Source organism: Chiloscyllium plagiosum, chromosome 34, assembly GCF_004010195.1.
Source record: "Chiloscyllium plagiosum isolate BGI_BamShark_2017 chromosome 34, ASM401019v2, whole genome shotgun sequence".
Classification (NCBI taxonomy): Eukaryota; Metazoa; Chordata; class Chondrichthyes; order Orectolobiformes; family Hemiscylliidae; genus Chiloscyllium; species Chiloscyllium plagiosum.
The window spans coordinates 16844937-16863458 of NC_057743.1; the positions used below are offsets into that span (position 1 = coordinate 16844937).

General features: G+C 39.5%; 1 protein-coding gene across 6 annotated transcripts in view; it reads left to right on the plus strand.

The window, feature by feature from the left end:
• vps13d (vacuolar protein sorting 13 homolog D) overlaps positions 1 to 18522 on the plus strand; it is a 297670-nt gene that overhangs the window by 98092 nt on the left and 181056 nt on the right. For all 6 annotated transcript variants that reach the window (XM_043675645.1, XM_043675640.1, XM_043675641.1 and 3 more), the window contains exons 25-31: positions 3892 to 4132; positions 4409 to 4619; positions 6425 to 6596; positions 9155 to 9270; positions 10696 to 10908; positions 14755 to 15017; positions 15864 to 15997. In XM_043675645.1, the coding sequence (XP_043531580.1) occupies positions 3892 to 4132; positions 4409 to 4619; positions 6425 to 6596; positions 9155 to 9270; positions 10696 to 10908; positions 14755 to 15017; positions 15864 to 15997 (1350 nt within the window). The remainder of the gene's footprint in view (positions 1 to 3891; positions 4133 to 4408; positions 4620 to 6424; positions 6597 to 9154; positions 9271 to 10695; positions 10909 to 14754; positions 15018 to 15863; positions 15998 to 18522) is intronic.

The following is an 18522-nucleotide window of genomic DNA, read 5'->3' on the forward strand; positions in this document are numbered from 1 at the left end:
AGCCAGTTCTGTATTCAAATGGCTAGTTCTCCCTGTATTCCATGAGATCTAACCTTGCTAATCAGTTTCCCATGGGGAATCTTGTCGAACGCCTTACTGAAGTCCATATAGATCACATCTACTGCTCTGCCCTCATCAATCCTCTTTGTTACTTCTTCAAAAAACTCAATCAAGTTTGAGACATGATTTCCCACGCACAAAGCCATGTTGACTATCCCGAATCAGTCCTTGCCTTTCCAAATACATGCACATCCTGTCCCTCCGGATTCCCTCCATCAACTTGCCCACCACTGAGGTCAGGCACACCGGTCTATAGTTCCCTGACTTGTCTTTACCGCCCTTCTTAAACAGTGGCACCATGTTAGCCAACCTCCTCCAGTCTTCCGGCAACTCACCTGTGACTATTGATGATACAAATATCTCAGCAAGAGGCCCAGCAATCACTTCTCTAGCTTCCCACAGATTTCTCTGGTGCACCTGATCAGGTCCTGGAGATTTATCCACCCTTTAACCATTTCAAGATATCCAGCACTTCCTCCTCTGTAATCTGAGCATTTTGCAAGATGTCACCATCGATTTCCCTACAGTCAATATCTTCCATATCCTTTTCCACAGTAAATACTGATGCAAAATATTCATTTAGTATCTCCCCCATTTTCTGCGGCTCCACAAACAGGCCGCCTTGCTGATCTTTGACGGGCCCTATTCTCTCCCTAGTTTCTGAAGGCTTCCCATTTTCCAGCCACCCCTTTACCTGTGAACATCTGCCTCCAATCAGCTTTCGAAAGTTCTTGCCTAATACCGTCAAAATTGGCCTTTCTCCAATTTAGAACTTCAACTTTTAGATCTAGTCTATCCTTTTCCATCACGATTTTAAAACAAATAGAATTATAGTTACTGGCCCCAAAGTGCTCCCTCACACACCTCAGTTACCTGCCCTGCCTTATTTCCCAAGAGTTGGTCAAGTTTTGCACCTTCTCTAGTTGGTACATCCACATACTGAATCAGAAAATTGTCTTGTACACACTTAAGAAATTCCTCTCCATCTAAACCTTTAACACTATGGCAGTACCAGTCAATGTTTGGAAAGTTAAAATCCCCTACCATAACTACCCTATTATTCCTACAGATAGCTGAGATCTCCTTACAAGTTTGTTTCTCAATTTCCCTCTGATTATAAGGGGTCTATAATACAATCCCAATAAGATGATCATCCCTTTCTTATTTCTCAGTTCCATGCAAATAACTTCCCTGGATGTATTTCTGGAATATCCTCACTCAGCACAGCTGCAATGCTATCCCTTATCAAAAACGCCACTGCCCCTACTCTCTTGCCTTCCTTTCTATCCTTCCTGTAGCATTTGTATCCTGGAACATTAAGTTGCCAGTCCTGCCCATCCCTGAGCCATATTTCTATAATTGCTATGATATCCCAGTCCTATGTTCCTAACCATGCCCTGAGTTCATCTGCCTTCCCTGTTAGGCCCTTTGCATTGAAATAAATGCAGTATAATTTAAGAAGAGATTCCAATGATCCAAAAATGTGAATCCTTTTCCCATACACCAGCTCCTCAGCCATGCATTCATCTGCTCTATCCTCCTATTCCTGCCCTCACTAGCTCATAGCACTGGGAGTAATCCAGATATTACTACCCTTGAGAACCTCCTTTTTAAATTTCTGCCTAACTCTCTGTAATCTCCCTTCAGAATCTCAACCTTTTCCCTTCCTATATTGTTGGTTCCAATGTGGACAATGACCTCTTGCTGGCCCCTCTTCCCCCGTGAGAACATTCTGCACCCTTTCTGAGACATCCTTGATCCTAGCACCAGGGAAACATCCAGACAGAATGCTCTCGATGGCACACCTATAAAAGTTAGCAAGGGTATTCACCATCATGGAGGAGAAAGTGAGGTCTGCAGATGCTGGAGATCAAAGTTGAAACTTTATTGCTGGAACAGCACAGCAGGTCAGGCAGCATCCAGGGAACAGGAGATTCGACGTTTCGGGCACAGGCCCTTCTTCAGGAATCTCCTGTTCCCTGGATGCTGCCTGACCTGCTGTGCTGTTCCAGCAATAAAGTTTCAACTATTCACCATCATGCCAAATTTCCTCAGCTACCTGAGGAAGAAGAGACGTTGGGCCTTTGTAACCAGCGCGTCCAAGAAAGCTTGTTGTGAGTGACCACTCCCAGGAGCTTGACACTCTCCACTCGTTGCACCTCTGTGCTGTTAATGTGTAGGGGGATATGAGTAACATTCCACCAAAAGTCAATAATGAGTTCCTTGGTTTTGCTGGCATTGATAGCTAGGTTGTTCTGAGTGCACCGTTTTTCCAGGTCTTTCACCTCCTGTCTATAGTCTGTTTCGTTGCCATCTGAGATTCAACCGACTATGGTGCTGTCATCAGCGAACTTGTAAAAGGCATTAGTCTGGTATTTGACGACGAAGTCGTGGGTATACAGTGAGTACAGTAGGGGGCTGAGTATGCACCCCTAAGAGGCTCTAGTGTTGAGTGTTAGTGAGGATGAAATGTTGTCCCCACTCTTCACTGATTGTGGCTTGAGGGTCAGGAAACTGAGGATCCAGTTGCGGAGAGTGGGGCTGAGTCCGAGATCACTAAGGTTAGTAATCAGTCTTATGGGGATAATAGTGTTGAAAAATATTCCTTTGTATGACATGCTCTCAAAGCCTAAAAGCATTGAAGAATTATTTTTGGTTACTTGCTGCTAACCTCAGACAAGTAGTGACAGCAACAATTGCAATTGCTCAACCAATCTACAAATGCAGCTGTCATAGTCAGGTGGGTTGTCTTGGATAAGAAGTTTTATTATTTGAAAATATGACTTGGAGTATCTCTGTATTTATTAGCTTCAAATATGCCTGCTTAGAGTTTTAAACTGCCCAGAAAATTTGGAAAAAGAATCTCTGAATGCTTTTAAAAATCAATTTGGTATGTTGTGGAGCTATTTTAACTGTCCTCCAAATTGCACTATCTGGACTCGGCTTAGTACCCAAGTTTGAAACTTGCAACCATAAAATGGTAGTACAACTCTATCAATGGAGGTATGATTGATTAAATGTGTTAAATTGTATATTTGCACTCATTTTAATTTCACATGAAAGATCTTCATTTGTTGCATAAAAGCAGTGATTTTTTTTCCACATCACAAAATCATGAAATTTAAAACAAATAATCTCTCAATTATCTCTTTTCCATTTAACATTTCCAGCCTCGAGGGTTGGTAACTAAATAAGTACTTCCACAAGTTCTTCCTTGTGATTTGAAACTAGTCACGAAAAAATGCTGTAGGATTAAGTTGCCTTCATGTTTTTTAAACTTTGAGTATTTGAAATCTTTTTCTCCTCTTTGGGTTTTTTGATCTTCCTGGCCTTGGGCACCATCTGTCTTTGAGGTGTTAAGTGTTTATCAGAGTTTCATATTGCTGCCTAATGCTGTTCCGCAGAACTGTAATGGTGCTCAGCAGGAAATAAAATTTCTCTCCTACCTCTGCTTATGGAATTGACATTGCTGCAGTAAATGCCCTGAGCACAATTAATTTAGATAACAGCAGGCATCAGGAAGAAGAGATTCCAAATATATCTCCATCATTGCAATAGTGCAAAATCTACAATGTGATAATTTCCATTGTGATTTTTCAAGTTTTTTTTTGATTTGGGCACTGGGGTGTACAAAGTTAAAAATCAAAGAAACCACCTGATGAAGGAGTGTCGCGCCGAAAGCTAGTGCTTCCAATTAAACCTGTTGGACTATGACCTGGTGTTGCGTGATTTTTAACTAAAATTTTGTTGATTTTTAAAACTGCACATTGTTTCAACATGTAGTTTTTCTGTTTTTGCTGTTTTCTAATAACTTTTGATCCTTTATTTCAGAATCCTGAGAGCTCTCCTGTACCTCAAGATATCCCACCATACACTCAGAAGACAAAGAAACCCAGCACCAGCAATCCTTATTCCATTCTCTGCAGACCAGATAATCTGAGTACAGGGTCCAGTTCATCTGATAAAGCTGATCTTAATAAACCACGCATTGAATCTGGATTGCGCACACGTTGCAAGTCAAAAGAGGGACAGCATAACCAGCCACAGGTTGTGGAAATACAGGAATCAGAAGGTGAGAAAACAAGTAATGAAATCTGTTTCCAGAAACTGTCTGAAACTGTTGTTACCTTGAGAAACTAGTTACTGACTTGAGAGATGTATAAATATGGAAAGATAACTTGAGAGGTCAACTTTTTCACTTGAATGTCGTATTTAAGAAAGAAGCATGGGTTGAGTCAAACCTTTCAGGTTCACAATGACATCAGTCTTTTCCTTGAATTTCCTCCTGTGTCCATTGTAAATAAAACAATATTAATATTTTTGTGATCTCACTGTAAAATGGTTTCAGGTGAACACACCTGTCTGCTCGACTGTATCGTGGTTGACCTGCAGGACATGGACATCTTCAGTGCGGTGAGATGCCCCAGAGACCATACTGGAAGGCATGAAAGTTGTGATTCAGGTTTGCTTTTCCCATCTTATCTGGTGAGGCATGTAGACGGAAATCTGCTGAAGGAACGCTGCTGGCTGAGGCTGCAAGTTGAGCGGAACCTGGATAAGTGAGTATTCACTTTTTACCTGGTTGCTAGGGTCACTCCACTGCTGGAAAAAATATATTTGACGTTCTTATTTTTGCCTGTTTGAATTTTTTTTATGATTGTCAATTTTTGTTGTGATGGTATGAATTTGTCACAGGAAAGTTTCACTTGAGCTTTTAGTTGCTTTTTCAAGTATTCTAATGTTTCTTTTTTGATAATTTAGTCAGAGGCTTGAATCATGAGGGGAAGTTGAAGTTCTAGACTTTCTTTACTCGTGCATGGGAAAGGAGATTTTACAGAGGAATACAAGATATTATGTTAAAGAAATATTAATCAGACTTCTCCAAATTAAATCACAAGTTGAATACATGAGTATAGTTAACGATAGATTAAAGATCAATGTCAAGAAGCACAGCTTTGCACACAGTGGTTAATATCTGGAATGGACCTGGTGTGTCAAAGAATTGTAGAGTTATTCAGCACGGAAACAGATCGTTCAGTCCAACTCATCCATGCAGACCAGATTTCCTACACTGACTTAATAGAATATTGGAGGCAAACATTTGAGAAACTTGAGGCCGTAGAGTTTGATTAAGAGGATTGTAAAATGTTACATTACAGAAACAAGTATTCATCCCTTCATCTTGGAGCATGTTCCTCACCACTTGAATGACCAGGCCAATTCAAGTCTCCTTTTTTCCTACAGCCTTTATTAGTTCTGGATGTAATCATCAAATTCCATTTTTTTAGAAAAGTTACAGCATATGCCACAGTCCACATTGTAACTGTTATCCTGCAAATAACTTATCCTAACTTTTCCTTAAGTTATTCTTGAAATTATATAGCTTGCCCTATTACTTTTTCTGTTGATTGGTAGAATCACTGTTTTAATATATTGTAGTCTTGGATCCAGTTAGAAAAGCCCTAAGTTCTCTTAATTGTCTGAAAGAATAACCCAGATCAGTTGAATGGTTGACATGACATCTAGCTATCTTTCTGAACTCAGGTTGTTCACAGCACCAGTGACAATCTTACAGCCACCAATACTTAGTAATGGGTGTCCAGTATTGAAATGAACTATCTTTTTGACATAATTCAAGTTTGGAAAGCCAAAATATACATCTCTTCCACAGTACAAATTGGTCAGTATTGAAAAACCTGTGCTAATGCTGCATTGACACATTTTTATATTGAATGTTCCATGAATAGGAATGTTTGTACAGTAACTGCACAAACAATAAGAGTGGAAGGAACATTTCTAAACAGACTGCTAAAGACATAATGTAGTGACTGAAACATTTATATTGCGAAGTGATCCATGTGATTCAAATGTTGGGGAAAACTTAGTTAACAGAAGTTCAAAGTCACATGGAGATATCGGAGGGCTATTGCACCTGTGCTTGATTTAGTACATTTAATGAAGAACAGAGAATTGCCGATTGAAAATAAGTGGGATTGGAAGAGCAAAGAATTGACATGATTGCCTATAGAGATCACAATGGGGCTGAATTTAACTGCACTGAATGAGTTGTGTATAGATTAAAATTAGATCCAAAGTACTTATTTTCATTTTCTGCAGTTTTAATTGACTACATTTAAGGTTCAAAGAGAAATTTTGTAGATTATTTCATCGGAAATGTTGCTTTCTTACCATAGCAAGAATTAGGTCAAAGAAGAAAATAGGAGAAAATTGCATACCACCAATAATTCTGTTTCACATTCCATTTTATGTTTTTGATTAAATCCAGCAATTGTAGAAGCACACAGTAAGAAATATTTCTGTTGTCTGCACTGTTATCGGCTCCTGACTACATGTGTTGATTTAGGGAGATAAGCCACGCTGTCCCTGATGTGGCTATCCATGGTAGTCTGTCATCGGTACACTGTTCTCTGGATCTTAATAAGTACAAGCTTATTCGTGGATTAATTCAGAACAATCTGGGGGAGCCCATTGAAGAGTTCATGAGGCCATTTGACCTACAAGACCCCAGCATACATGTAAGTATAAAAATAGCATAGCAATGTTTAGAGGAATTAATTGAGCAGGAAAATACCATGCCAAGAACACCTTTTTCCCTAGCAAAGTACACAATGGTGACATAATTATGGGGTGTGGCAGTCTATGCACAGCTTTGTTATTAAATTATCTATTTATAGGTCAACATCAGCCATTAGCAAACATGTCCTGAAAAACCACACCAGTTTCTGGAAATTGCGTTGCATTAAATGAAATGAACCTCTGCATTTGTTCTCACTTTCATTGCTAATAGTGATGGTCACTTCAAAGGATACTGAAGATGCAAAGAATGCTAAACTGTTGTTGGGCAAACATGTCTTAACATTTTATAGATTTTTAAAATTTTTTGGTGGAATGTGGGTACTGCTGGCTAGGCCAGCATTTATTGTCATTTCCTAATTATCCTTAAGGTAATGGTGTGCTATCTTCTTGAATTGCTGCAAATTTCTGAGGGATTTCAGGAGAAAAGAATTATGTTTTCCCATATTGAACAACTAATATCTGAATCAGATGCCTCCACATCCCTGGGTTCATGTAGAGTAAGCTCCCTCTTTCTTCTCCAGTTCTAAAACAAAACCCTTACTGTGTTTAGTGTGATATATTTCCATTTCTCTCACCAACCATATGGTGGCCTCACTGAGTGAGATTTCCAATTATAATCAAACTTATTTTTCACAGGATTCTTGCAGACACCGGGAACTTTTATTCCAGTACTCTAATCTAGATTTAAACCCAAGCTCCGAAGTTTGAAGGCTGGTGCTTAACTCACTAACCATCTTCTGTCATACTCACTTATTAATATTGAAGTTCATCCTCTTCCACGTCATTTAAATGACCTTCTCAGGTCATTCATCATTGTATGGCAGAGCAGAAGTAAGAAACTTAGTGTGAAGCCCGTGCCACTTCCTGTCTGTAATAAAATTGATTCCAGTTTTTTCCAACCAGAAGAGTCCCTTCTCAACGCTTTATCTAACAGCCAGGGGAACCGGGTAATTTCACAACATGATGAACCATAATTTGCTGTCAAAAGGTACTTGTAAATTATTTATGCACAAAAGTGCAACAGTTTCTGGTGAGTTGCAGGTGCATGCTTAAACACGACTATCCAAACGTTACTGTCCAATTTGCATTGCCCCTCTTGTAACATCTCAAAAATAACACTTCGCTATTGAAATTAATTGAAAATACCATGATGATGATGATGCATTTGTGCAGTACGTATGCGCTAAATTGTCCTCAGACTGAGTCTTGACCATTTCTGTCTGTTCAACAATGTGATCAGTATAAATTGCTGAAAGCCAACCACCTCTGGTTCATTGCTTCAGGTTTTTCTTGTTGGCAGTTTTTAAAATATAAGAAGAAATTTACTTTTCGATTTCCTATTGCTTTTCCTCATTTAATTCAATATTTCTTCCCTCTTCCCCCACCCCATCACATCCTTGCTACTTTGTACCCAATTTAACGTTGAATTCATGTAGTCTAATTTACATTTCCTCTTCAACCTTTGAACTGTTAATTTCAAAATTGTCCAATTTGTTTGATTAAGCAGGTACATAATTGCTTGTATTGTTCACTTGAGTCTTTCACTGCAACATTATTAGCTCGTATTTTCAGCAATGTATAATGCAAAGGTTTTAAAAACTAAAAACTAAATGTGCAAGGGCAAATCTAACTAATGACAGACACCATTGCACACCCACCACAGCAAGTTATGGTTCATTGCAACATAAATTGTTTTTATGGAAAGGCCAGCATTTGTGTCCATCCCAATTACTCTTGAGAAAGTGGTTGTGAACCACCTTCTTAAATCACTGCAGTCCACGTGGGGTAGTACACCCACAGCGTAGCTCAGTAGTGAGTTCCAACTGTTTGACCCAGCAACTGTGTAGGAATAGAAATACAGATCCATGTCAGGCTGGTCTGCAACTTTGGTCCCCTGCATTATCTGCTCTGGGATCACAGTAATTTCTGAGCACCAAAATAAGGTCACAGTGGGAAAATGTTTGAGAGGCTGGTGATAGAGTGTAAATGTTGAATGTAGTGGATGTGTGCCAGTAAAGTGGATTGCTTTGTCATGGATTGTGTTGAGCTTCTTGAGTGATGTTGAAGCTGCATCCATCCAGGTAAGTGAAGAGTCTTCCATCACGCTCCTGATTTGGGCTTTGTACATTATGGACAGGCTTGAGGTGTCAGGAGGTGAGTTATTTGCCACTGAATTCCCAGCCTCTGATCTGCTCTTGTAGCCACAATATTTATTTGGCTGCTCCCGTTCAGTTTCTGGTCCATGTAACCTAGCCTGTGACAGAGGGAGATTCTACAATGGTAATGCCATTGAATGTTGTGAGGAAATGATATTCTGTCTTGTTTGAGATGATAATTGCCTGGCAAATGGGTGGCACTAAGGTTACTTGCTACTTATCAGTTCATGTTAATAAACATTATCATTTTGCTTAGAAATGTTACTGATGGATGTATTTTTTTGACTATTATTTTTGGTTCAGGTGTTTGATTTATTTCATTTCTCTTCTGCCCCTCTCAGACAGTCCTTAGTGGAGAAGTATACACAAATATGTCCTTTCTAATTGATATGATGAATGTTAGCTTGGAGCTCCTGGAATCAAAGGGCAAGAACATGAACACCAATTCTTTGGCAAGGTATATTGGTGGTTATTCTCATGTATACATCTCTCCTGCTTTTTTTTTGTAATGCACCATAGTCTTAATGATTTCTCCTGCTGTTTCTGAGGTCTTTGGCTGCTCTGTAGGTAGCACTTAAAAGATGCAAAAGAAAATCTCAGCACGATAATCCATGAATTTGTTTTCACTTTTTGTCCATTCTCCTTCCTTCCTCACCTCCAGAGTCCCAGGAGGACAGATCTTTATTTCACTTGGCATCCCGAAATATCTGTCTGGTGTTATTGAGAAATGCTAATATAAACCTCTGTCTCAGTGTTCAAGAACATATTTTGAAAACAGTTTATAGTGGGGAGGGCAAGGGCTAGGGTTAGAAGCCTGGCTTCAGTAATTGTGAATTTGGCAGTATCAGTCAGGAGTGCAGCCAGCTGACTGAGTTTTGTTATAAAGAGTTTGGCACATCACTTTAATCCCAATTTAGTACTGCTCCAGGTTCCCTTTTTCCCACAGATGCCGTTCTGTAGTCTTCCGTAGCATTGTCAGCTTTTTTTTTCATTTTGTACAGAATTGTGACCTATTTTGTATTGTAGATTTAGGCTCTTGTTTCTGAGATTGTGCAGAGCCCTTACAGCTATTAAAGAGATGCAAAAATTTCCTCCTATTTGTCAGAGAGAAATGCCAAAGTTCAAAGACCAGCATTAGGGACATAAGAACTCCTGTTACTTTGACCATGGACCATCCTGCACTCCATTTTTGACTTTACTGTATGTTTGTTTCTAAATAATTGATCCTCGATGCTTAAAAAACACCATCCTACATTGCATAAAATTTATAACCAATTGATTTTTATTGGTGCTGTCCTGAATGAATAATAAGTGTAGTCTTTAGGTTAAAAATGGGTCAGAAGACAGATGATAATTGGGCTAATGCTTGCATGTATAGTTCAGTTCCTAATTTAAAATTGTCCAGACTTTCCATATTATGTAAACTTCATTTTTTTTGTGCATTAGTTATACATATTTTGGGAAGCAAGAGAGTTAAGTTTTCTGTTGTACAATAAAAACGTCTGTCTTAAAACCCCAGTGTGCAAGAGAAAGATTTCAAATCAATGAATAGTGGGAAGAATGGAGTGAGGAGTTAAAAAATAGATTTAAAAGTGAATAATTAAGAATTTAGTAAAGAATACAGAAAACTAACTGTATAGGCAGAAAGAAAGGAAACTGAAGACCTTTAGCACCGCCATAGTTTTGTGGACATAATTAGATAACACGTTTATGCACAGTTTCCGGCATAAGATTGCATGTGGGAATTTAAAATGGAAAGATAATCAGTAACAGTGAGGAAACCTTTGTGAATAGGAAATTCTTACAATGTAATATTTTTAATAAATAGTTATGTTCTATTTATGCATCTGTTTCTGTATTAAATTAACTATTTCCTGTCCAGGTTTGATTTCAAAAAGTCAAAGCTGCTTTATGAGAGCTTTTCAAACACAACGAAGTCTGTAAACCTGGTCTCTCACTCTATGATGGCGTACGATACCCGAAGCACTGGACAGACTGTGAACCCTGACACCAAACCAAATGTATTTCGATGTATATTGGATGCATCAAAGAGTAGTAGCAATCAAGCCTCACTACAGATGGAGCTGCATTACAGGTATGGAACTAAGTAATGGTTGCAGCCATTTATAGCCAGTTACCAAATACTGGCTTCAGTTAACAATAATTGTTGATGAAGAGTCTGTCCATGTCTTAGAAGGATAGAACTGGCTTATTTGTGATGTGTCCAATGATTGAATTGCCTACTTGGGCTCATTGTCAGGCTCATATTTGAAGGAGAGTTAGGTTTGTTGAGTTAGTAGCAGGACCTTTGGTAGTCATTAAACTATATCCTTACAAAATTTGATATCTTAATGAGATCAAAAAAGGAAAATGGGAGACTAGCTATAAAAGGAAACTGCATCAACCAGTACCATTGAAACTGAGTAATCCCAGTATTTATGGCTGTACCTTTGCCACAAAACTGATTCTATTCAGACCTTTGGGCCGCAATCATGGTAAAGGTGACTGGAAAGGATTATTGTTTCTCTGTCAAAATGATGGCTAAAATATGAAAGTGACTCCTTGCCCATGCTAACAGAGGAAAAATGATCATATTAACATATCCTAACTGATAGGAGTCTCACTTGTATTCTGGGATCAGGCTGACGGTCTGGAAGTGTAGTCAGTAAGAGCACAGTTAATCTCCCCTTTTACAGAATTTAGATTCAAGCAGCAACTTTAATTTTAGAGGAGCAAAAGAAAGAGCAATCCAAGATAATGTGACGATATTCTAGAAAGTATTCATGCGTGCAAATAACTAAAACTTGCCTATGGATAACAACATCTCATTGGTTACTAAACTTCTCTCATCTTAGTATGCTTTCCATCTCCAACTGCTGCATTGACTGTGTGACCCTTATCAGCAAGTCACATGCTCATATGTAGTCTCTTCTGTGGCACCCTAGTTAAGTTAAAAATCACACAACATCAGGTTATAGTCCAACAGATTTAATTGGAAGCACTAGCTTTCGGAGCGCTTCTCCTTCAGCAGGTGGTTTTGGTGTTCTGTGATTTTTAACTTTGTGCACCCCAGTCCAACACCGGTGTCTCCAAATCATGATCCTAATTAAGCATCTCATCTTCTTCCGTTGTTCTTCCTACTGCTTCAAAGTCCTTATTGTTCCTGAAGAAGGGCCTGTGCCCGAAACGTCGAATCTCCTGTTCCCTGGATGCTGCCTGACCTGCTGTGCTGTTCCAGCAATAAAGTTTCAACTTATTGTTGACTGCACCTTACATTCAAGCCACATTTCTCCATAAGGTATCTATCCTCCCTTCATGCTTTATCCTTTGCACATAGGTGATAATGCACAGTGATTTCAATCACCATTCCAGATCTCAGTCCTCCCCCCACTCTGGATTCACTGCTCACCAGACCACAATAAATCTCTCCTTCCATTAGAACTCTGCTGCTAGACTCATGGTCACAGCATTGAACTTAACATTTTACAATGCTTTATGAACTCAAACATTGACCCAAACTTCATTTATCTTTCATCTCCCATACCTCCCTAACCTGTATTACTTGTGAGCTTACCCTGGAAATATATCTACCAATTTAGTATCAGTTGGACTTTCAAGTACTGTACTTAGTTCAGCAGCCTTTAGTCTTCCATTTGCCATCAACTGCCTGTGGCTGTTGATCTGTTCAGCAACATACATGCAAATTAGGAGCAGGAACAAATTTGGCCCCTCAAGCCTGCTCCATCATTCAACAAGATCATGGCTGATCTGATTGTGGCCTTAGTCCACTTGCCTAACCATCTCTGTTACCCTCAGATATTTGACAATCAATGGGTTCTGAACACTTCTGCCTTAAAAATATTCAATGACCCTGCCTCCACCTCTCCTTAGGAAGAGATTTCCACAGATTCATGACTCACTGAGAAAACAGGCTTTTCCCCATCTTCATCTTAAAGGCAACTGCCTTATTTTTAAGCTGTGTCCCATTATTCCCTCATCTGCACCTTAGTTGAAATTCTTCCCAGCAAAGTTTTTTAATCGTTTCCATGTGGTGATTTCTATGTGTTGCACCTCCTGATTTTCATTCCTTGAAATATAAAATGGCGCAGACTTGACCATTCCATGGGTATAACCGAGTTGGTTATCTGACCAGACCTCATCAACCATCACTGTGCCTTGCCTTCCACTCCAAAAACCAAAACTATTTTCAGGATTATTCTATACTGCAAAGGTAATTCCTAGAGTCTTTATTTCTATTTTACATATTTCTGCGTTTTCAATGTGATTGTTATATCTGAGACTGTGTTCTATTCTCAAGACTCCATTCACACTACACTGACTTTTCTATTGAGGGAAAGAGGGAGAAGGATGGAAGGTGAGGCAGACAGATAAGTGAGAGAAGTGCAAATTAGGAAGAAAAGAGAAAGCAGAGAGAAAGTGTGAGGGAAGGCAAAGAAGAGGGGGGAGGGAGAGAGAGTGTGGGGTAGTGTACGAGGGACGGAGCAGCAGTGAGGGAAGGCTCAGGTAGATGGTCGCTTGGGTAGCATGGCTGGTGTGCATAAGGGAGATAGGGCATGTACATGAATTGGAGAGGGAGGGCACATGTGTAATTGTAAGAAGCTGAGACTGTGTGAACTTCAAGACCCAAACACACTTCAAGCCAGTAGAGGTGAATTTATAGTCGGTGTTAGTTAAACACAATTAATTTATCCAAGCTAGTCCCAACTACTTCCCTAGTAATCAGAATTGGAGCCCAGTCTGTCTCTCCCTAGCTTTGTTTCTTAATTGAAAGGTTAAAAAGTTTTATTTTTCTTAGCTCAACTGTTGTGTATTTTAAAAGTTATTAATTACTAATTTACTTAAATTATCAGTGTATTGCCTTAGAAGTTTTCTGAAATGTGTTTATTGATATGCCAAACCTTATCTTTCTGAAATTTGCTCACAAGCTCGCCAACTAAGGGAAAACTTGTAATGTACCCTGCCATCCAATGATTCCTATGCAACTGTCCATCTACACCTCTCACTCAGCCCCTCATAGTGGCATTCAGCCTTAGATAAACTGTGATTTCCTTCAGCCAAACACTGGGAAGACTAAAGCCACCATCTTTGACAAATTCATGCCTTTGATACTGATTCATTGCTCCTCCCAGCTGTTTTTGTGGTTACACTAGATTATTTCCAAACTTTGCATTTTATTCCTTACAAGCTGACTTTCCAGTGACTTTCTATGAAAGAGATCACCTACCTCTCCTTTGGCAGTATTATCTGTCTCCTCCATATCTTATTTTCTATGATGCTGAAACCCTCATGGATGCCTTTGTCATTAAATTAATCCACTAATTCTCCTTGATTGCTGAAAATTGCAATCTGTGTAGTTGATAAGACATGGTTCTGTAGCCAATTCTCTGTATGACTTTAGCTATGCTGTTAGAGGGAAAATGATCAGTTCATTATCAATGACTCTTCTATATTTTACTTCCTTTTTCAAGAATGAAATAAACATATAAATACAGTATTAGTTATTACAGGAGGCAGTAGCATTATGGTAATGTCACTGGATCATTTGTTCAGACCCGCAGGCTAATGTTAAGGAAACAGGAGTTCAAGTCCCACCACGGCAGCTGGTGAAATTCGAATTCGAGAAACATCTGTAATTAAAAAACGAGTCTACTGGTAACTAAGTAACCACTGTCCATTGTCATAAAAAAGGTTTTATTAATATCCTATAAGGAAGGAAATCTGCCATCCCTATCTGGTCCGTGCTGTTAACCCACAATAATATGATTGACTTTTAGCTGCATGGGTAATTTGGAATGGTCAATAAATGTAGACCTAGTCAGCAATATCCACATCCCTTGAACAAATCAAAAACAGATTCTGATAACTATAACTGTATTTCAACCTCAGTTAGAAATACTGAAAAACATTTTTGATTTCCCAGGTCAACCAGAGATGCTTCATGTTTCACTGTTGTTCTGAACAACCTGCGTGTCTTTGTTATATTTGATTGGCTGATGCTTGTGCGGGATTTCCTGCAAACCTCTAACAGCCCAAAGAATCCAGAAAGTGCCTCACCCGCTCGTGACCGAAAAGTTGGTGGTGAAATCTTGGTTCCCAAAACGGTAAAGTATGGAGTCATCACAAAGCGATCTTCCGTACCAATGCAGAATGAGAAGTACTTGGAAGTGAAAATCAACGTAACTGGTAAAAACTGTTTTCATGCCAATGTCACGTTTACGCCTGTAAATTTAACATATGTTTTGCTTTTAATTTAGTCATTTACTCTTCTGTTTGACAAGTGTGCGTCTTTTTGAGGACATAGACAATAATTTTATATTTCCTAAAAAAGAACACTCAGTAGCCAAGTGGGTAAGAGCTGCATTCAGTATATTTCTGAACCATATAAACTTGAAGGCAGTCAGTTTGAATTTCAACAGTTCTAAATTAGTTGATTTTATGTGAATAGCAGTTGGGATATTGTAATTTGGCAGGAGTACGTTGGATGGTGTAAGAATGGTTTAGGTTACCAGTAGCACTAGCTCCTGATATCCATTTGACCATCTTTTTTAAAAAGAGACTGTTACGTCAGGAGGAGATTGTGGTTCACTGGTATTCCTAGCATTCACTATTTTGGTTCACATATGGGAGATACCCACTTGCCTAATAATATCCATTTGGCCAATTTAAAATTTTAGTTCATCAAGATACATCAGTCACAACTGGAGCATAATGCTTTGGGGTTAGGTGGGTGCCACTGAACACATCTCTATTCCAGCAAGGTAACTTCAGTCATGATCTATCAAAAGCAATTGCTGTTTAATTTCTTAATTCTGCTTTCATGCAACCAGGGATGAGCAGCGAATGCTGATTTGCTTGCATTGCCCATGTACTCAGAGCAAATGTTTGAACAAACTGACTAAAAATATTTAATCAAGTAATTTCTACCCAAAGAGATTACCATTCCCTACAGGAATTCAGATTTTACTGTTGTTTTTATCTTTCATCACAGTGCATGTTGTCTCAAATAAGCAACTCTAATACCTTTCACAGGTACTGAATTTGTTGTGGTTGAAGACATGTCTTGCCATGATACAAATGCAGTCATTCTGAAGGCAACCACTGTGCTCACCTATAAACCACGGCTTGTAGATCGGCCATTCTCTGGCAGTCTTGGAGGAATTGAGGTAATCAGAACTTATTCATACCTCAAAAATTTGTTGGATAAAACATGTTTTTCTTTTTGATGTACAATTTCCTTTTGCACTGTATAGCAGTGAGAGTTTTACTTTCTCCCTATGCTAACAATATGCAAATCTGTTTATGGCTTCATGAAAAAAAAATGTACCAGGGTATCAAGGACACAGAATGCATTCTGAGTGAAGAACTTCTTTGTCCGTCACCAAGAATGGTTTGGCAGTATCACTACTGACTGAGCTGGTCATCTTCTTAATGCAATCTGCAACAGATGAGGGAGCCAAAAAGAGGGAAAAAGCATACTTGACTTCATCCTCCCTAATCTGCCTGCCACAGATGCATCTATCCATGACGGTATCAATAGAAATGACCACCACACATTCCTTGTGGAAAGGAAGACCTGTCTTCATGTTAAGAATACCCTTCATTGTGTTGTCTGGCACAGCCACTGTGCTAAATGGGATAGATCAAACGTAAGACTGGGCATTCAGGCATGCCACGGGTAATCAGTAGCAGAATTGTACTTAAACACAACCTGAAACCTCATAGCCCAGCATATTCTCCACACTACCATTATCATCAGCCTAGAAGATCAACCTTGGTTCAATGAAGAACATAGGAGATTTTACCAGGAGCAGCACCAGGCACACCTAAAACTGAACTACAGAATTCCACACTTCTGAGCCAAACAGTGCAAGCAGGCAAGTGACAATGCTAAGCAATTGCACAACCAAAGGATTGTACCTAATCTCTACAAATCTTCCACTTACTGTCATGAATAGAAGTGAACAAACTCCTAGCGAAACAGGCTGCATAAATATCACCATTCTCAATAATAGGGGATTGCAGAACACAGGCTGAACAATTGCAATGATCTTTAACCAGACATGTCGAGTGGATGACATATTTCAACCTTGTTATTTATGTAAATGATTTGGATATGAATGGAGGAGATATAGTTAGTAAGTTTGCAGATTATACCAAAGTTGGAGGTGCAGTGGCAGCGAAGAAGGTTACCTCAGAGTACAATGGGATCTTGATCAGATGGGCCAATGGGCTGAAGGGTGGCAGATGAAGCTTAACTTGGATAAATGTGAAGTGATGCATTTGGAAAAGCAAGACTTATACACTTAATGGTGAGGTCCTGAGGAGTGTTGATGAACAAAGAGACCTTGCAGTGGAGGATCATAGTTCCTTGAAAGCGGAGTCACAGGTAGATCGGATAGTGAAGGCGTTTGGTATGCTTTCCTTTATTGGTCAGAGCATTGAGTATAGACGTTGGGAGGTCATGTTGCGGTTGTACAGGACATTGGTTAGGCCACTGTTGGAATATTGCTTGCAGTTGTGTTCTCCCTCCTATCAGAAGGATGTTGTGAAACTTGAAAGGGTTCAGAAAACATTTACAAGGATGTTGCCAGGGTTAGAGGATTTGAGCTATGGGGAAAGGCTGAACAGGCTGGGGCTGTTTTACCTGGAGTGTCGGAAGATGAGGGGTGACCTTATAGAGGCTTACAAAATCATGAGGGACGTGGATAGGGTAAATAGATAAACTCTTTTCCCTGAGGTGGGTGAGTCCAGAACTAGAGGGCATAGGTTTAGGGTGAAAGGGGAAAGATTTAAAAGGGACCTAAGGGGCAACGTTTTCATGCAGAGGGTTGTATGTTTGGAATGAGCTGCCAGAGGGCATCATTGAGGCTGGTACAATTACAGCATTTAAAAGGCAGGATGTGAATATGAATAGGAAGGGTTTAGAGGGATATGGGCCAAATGCCGGCAAATGGAACTATATTAGGTTAGGATATCTGGTCAGCATGGACGAGATGGACCAAATGGTCAGTTTCCATGCTGTACATCTCTATGACTCTCTGAGGGCCCCCAACATCATGGATGCTAGTCTACAGTTAGTTTGATTCTCATCACATGATATCTAGAAAAGGCTGAAGGCACGAGATTCTTTAAAGGCTATGGGCCCTTGATAACTTTCTGGCAATAGTACTTAAGACATGTTTCAGGACTCGCACCCTTAAACAAGCTGTTTCAGTATATCTAAAACACTGCATTTACCATATAATGTGGACAATTGTGCAGGTATATCTGTACACAAAAAGCAAAGCAAATCCAACCTAGCTAATTACAACTCTATTAGTCTACTGTTGACGATCAGTAAAATAATGAAGGGGTCATCAACAACGCTATTGAGCTCCATCTGTTCAGTAATAAACTCGCTGACATGGAGTTTAGGTTCAAAAAAGGCCATTCAGCTTCTAACTTTGTTACAGCCGTAGGTCAAACCTGGCCAAAAATGATGAGAGGAGGAAAGATGAGAGTGATTGCACTTCACATCAAGGCCACACCTGACTAAGTATGGCATCAAGGAGCTCTATCAAAACTAGAGTCAATGATAATTGGAAGAAAAATCTCTGCTGATTGGACTCCTAGCCAGAACCAAGGAAATTGATTTGTTTGTTGAAGGCCAGTCAATGCAGCTCCATTGCACTTCTGCCCAAGTGGTGGG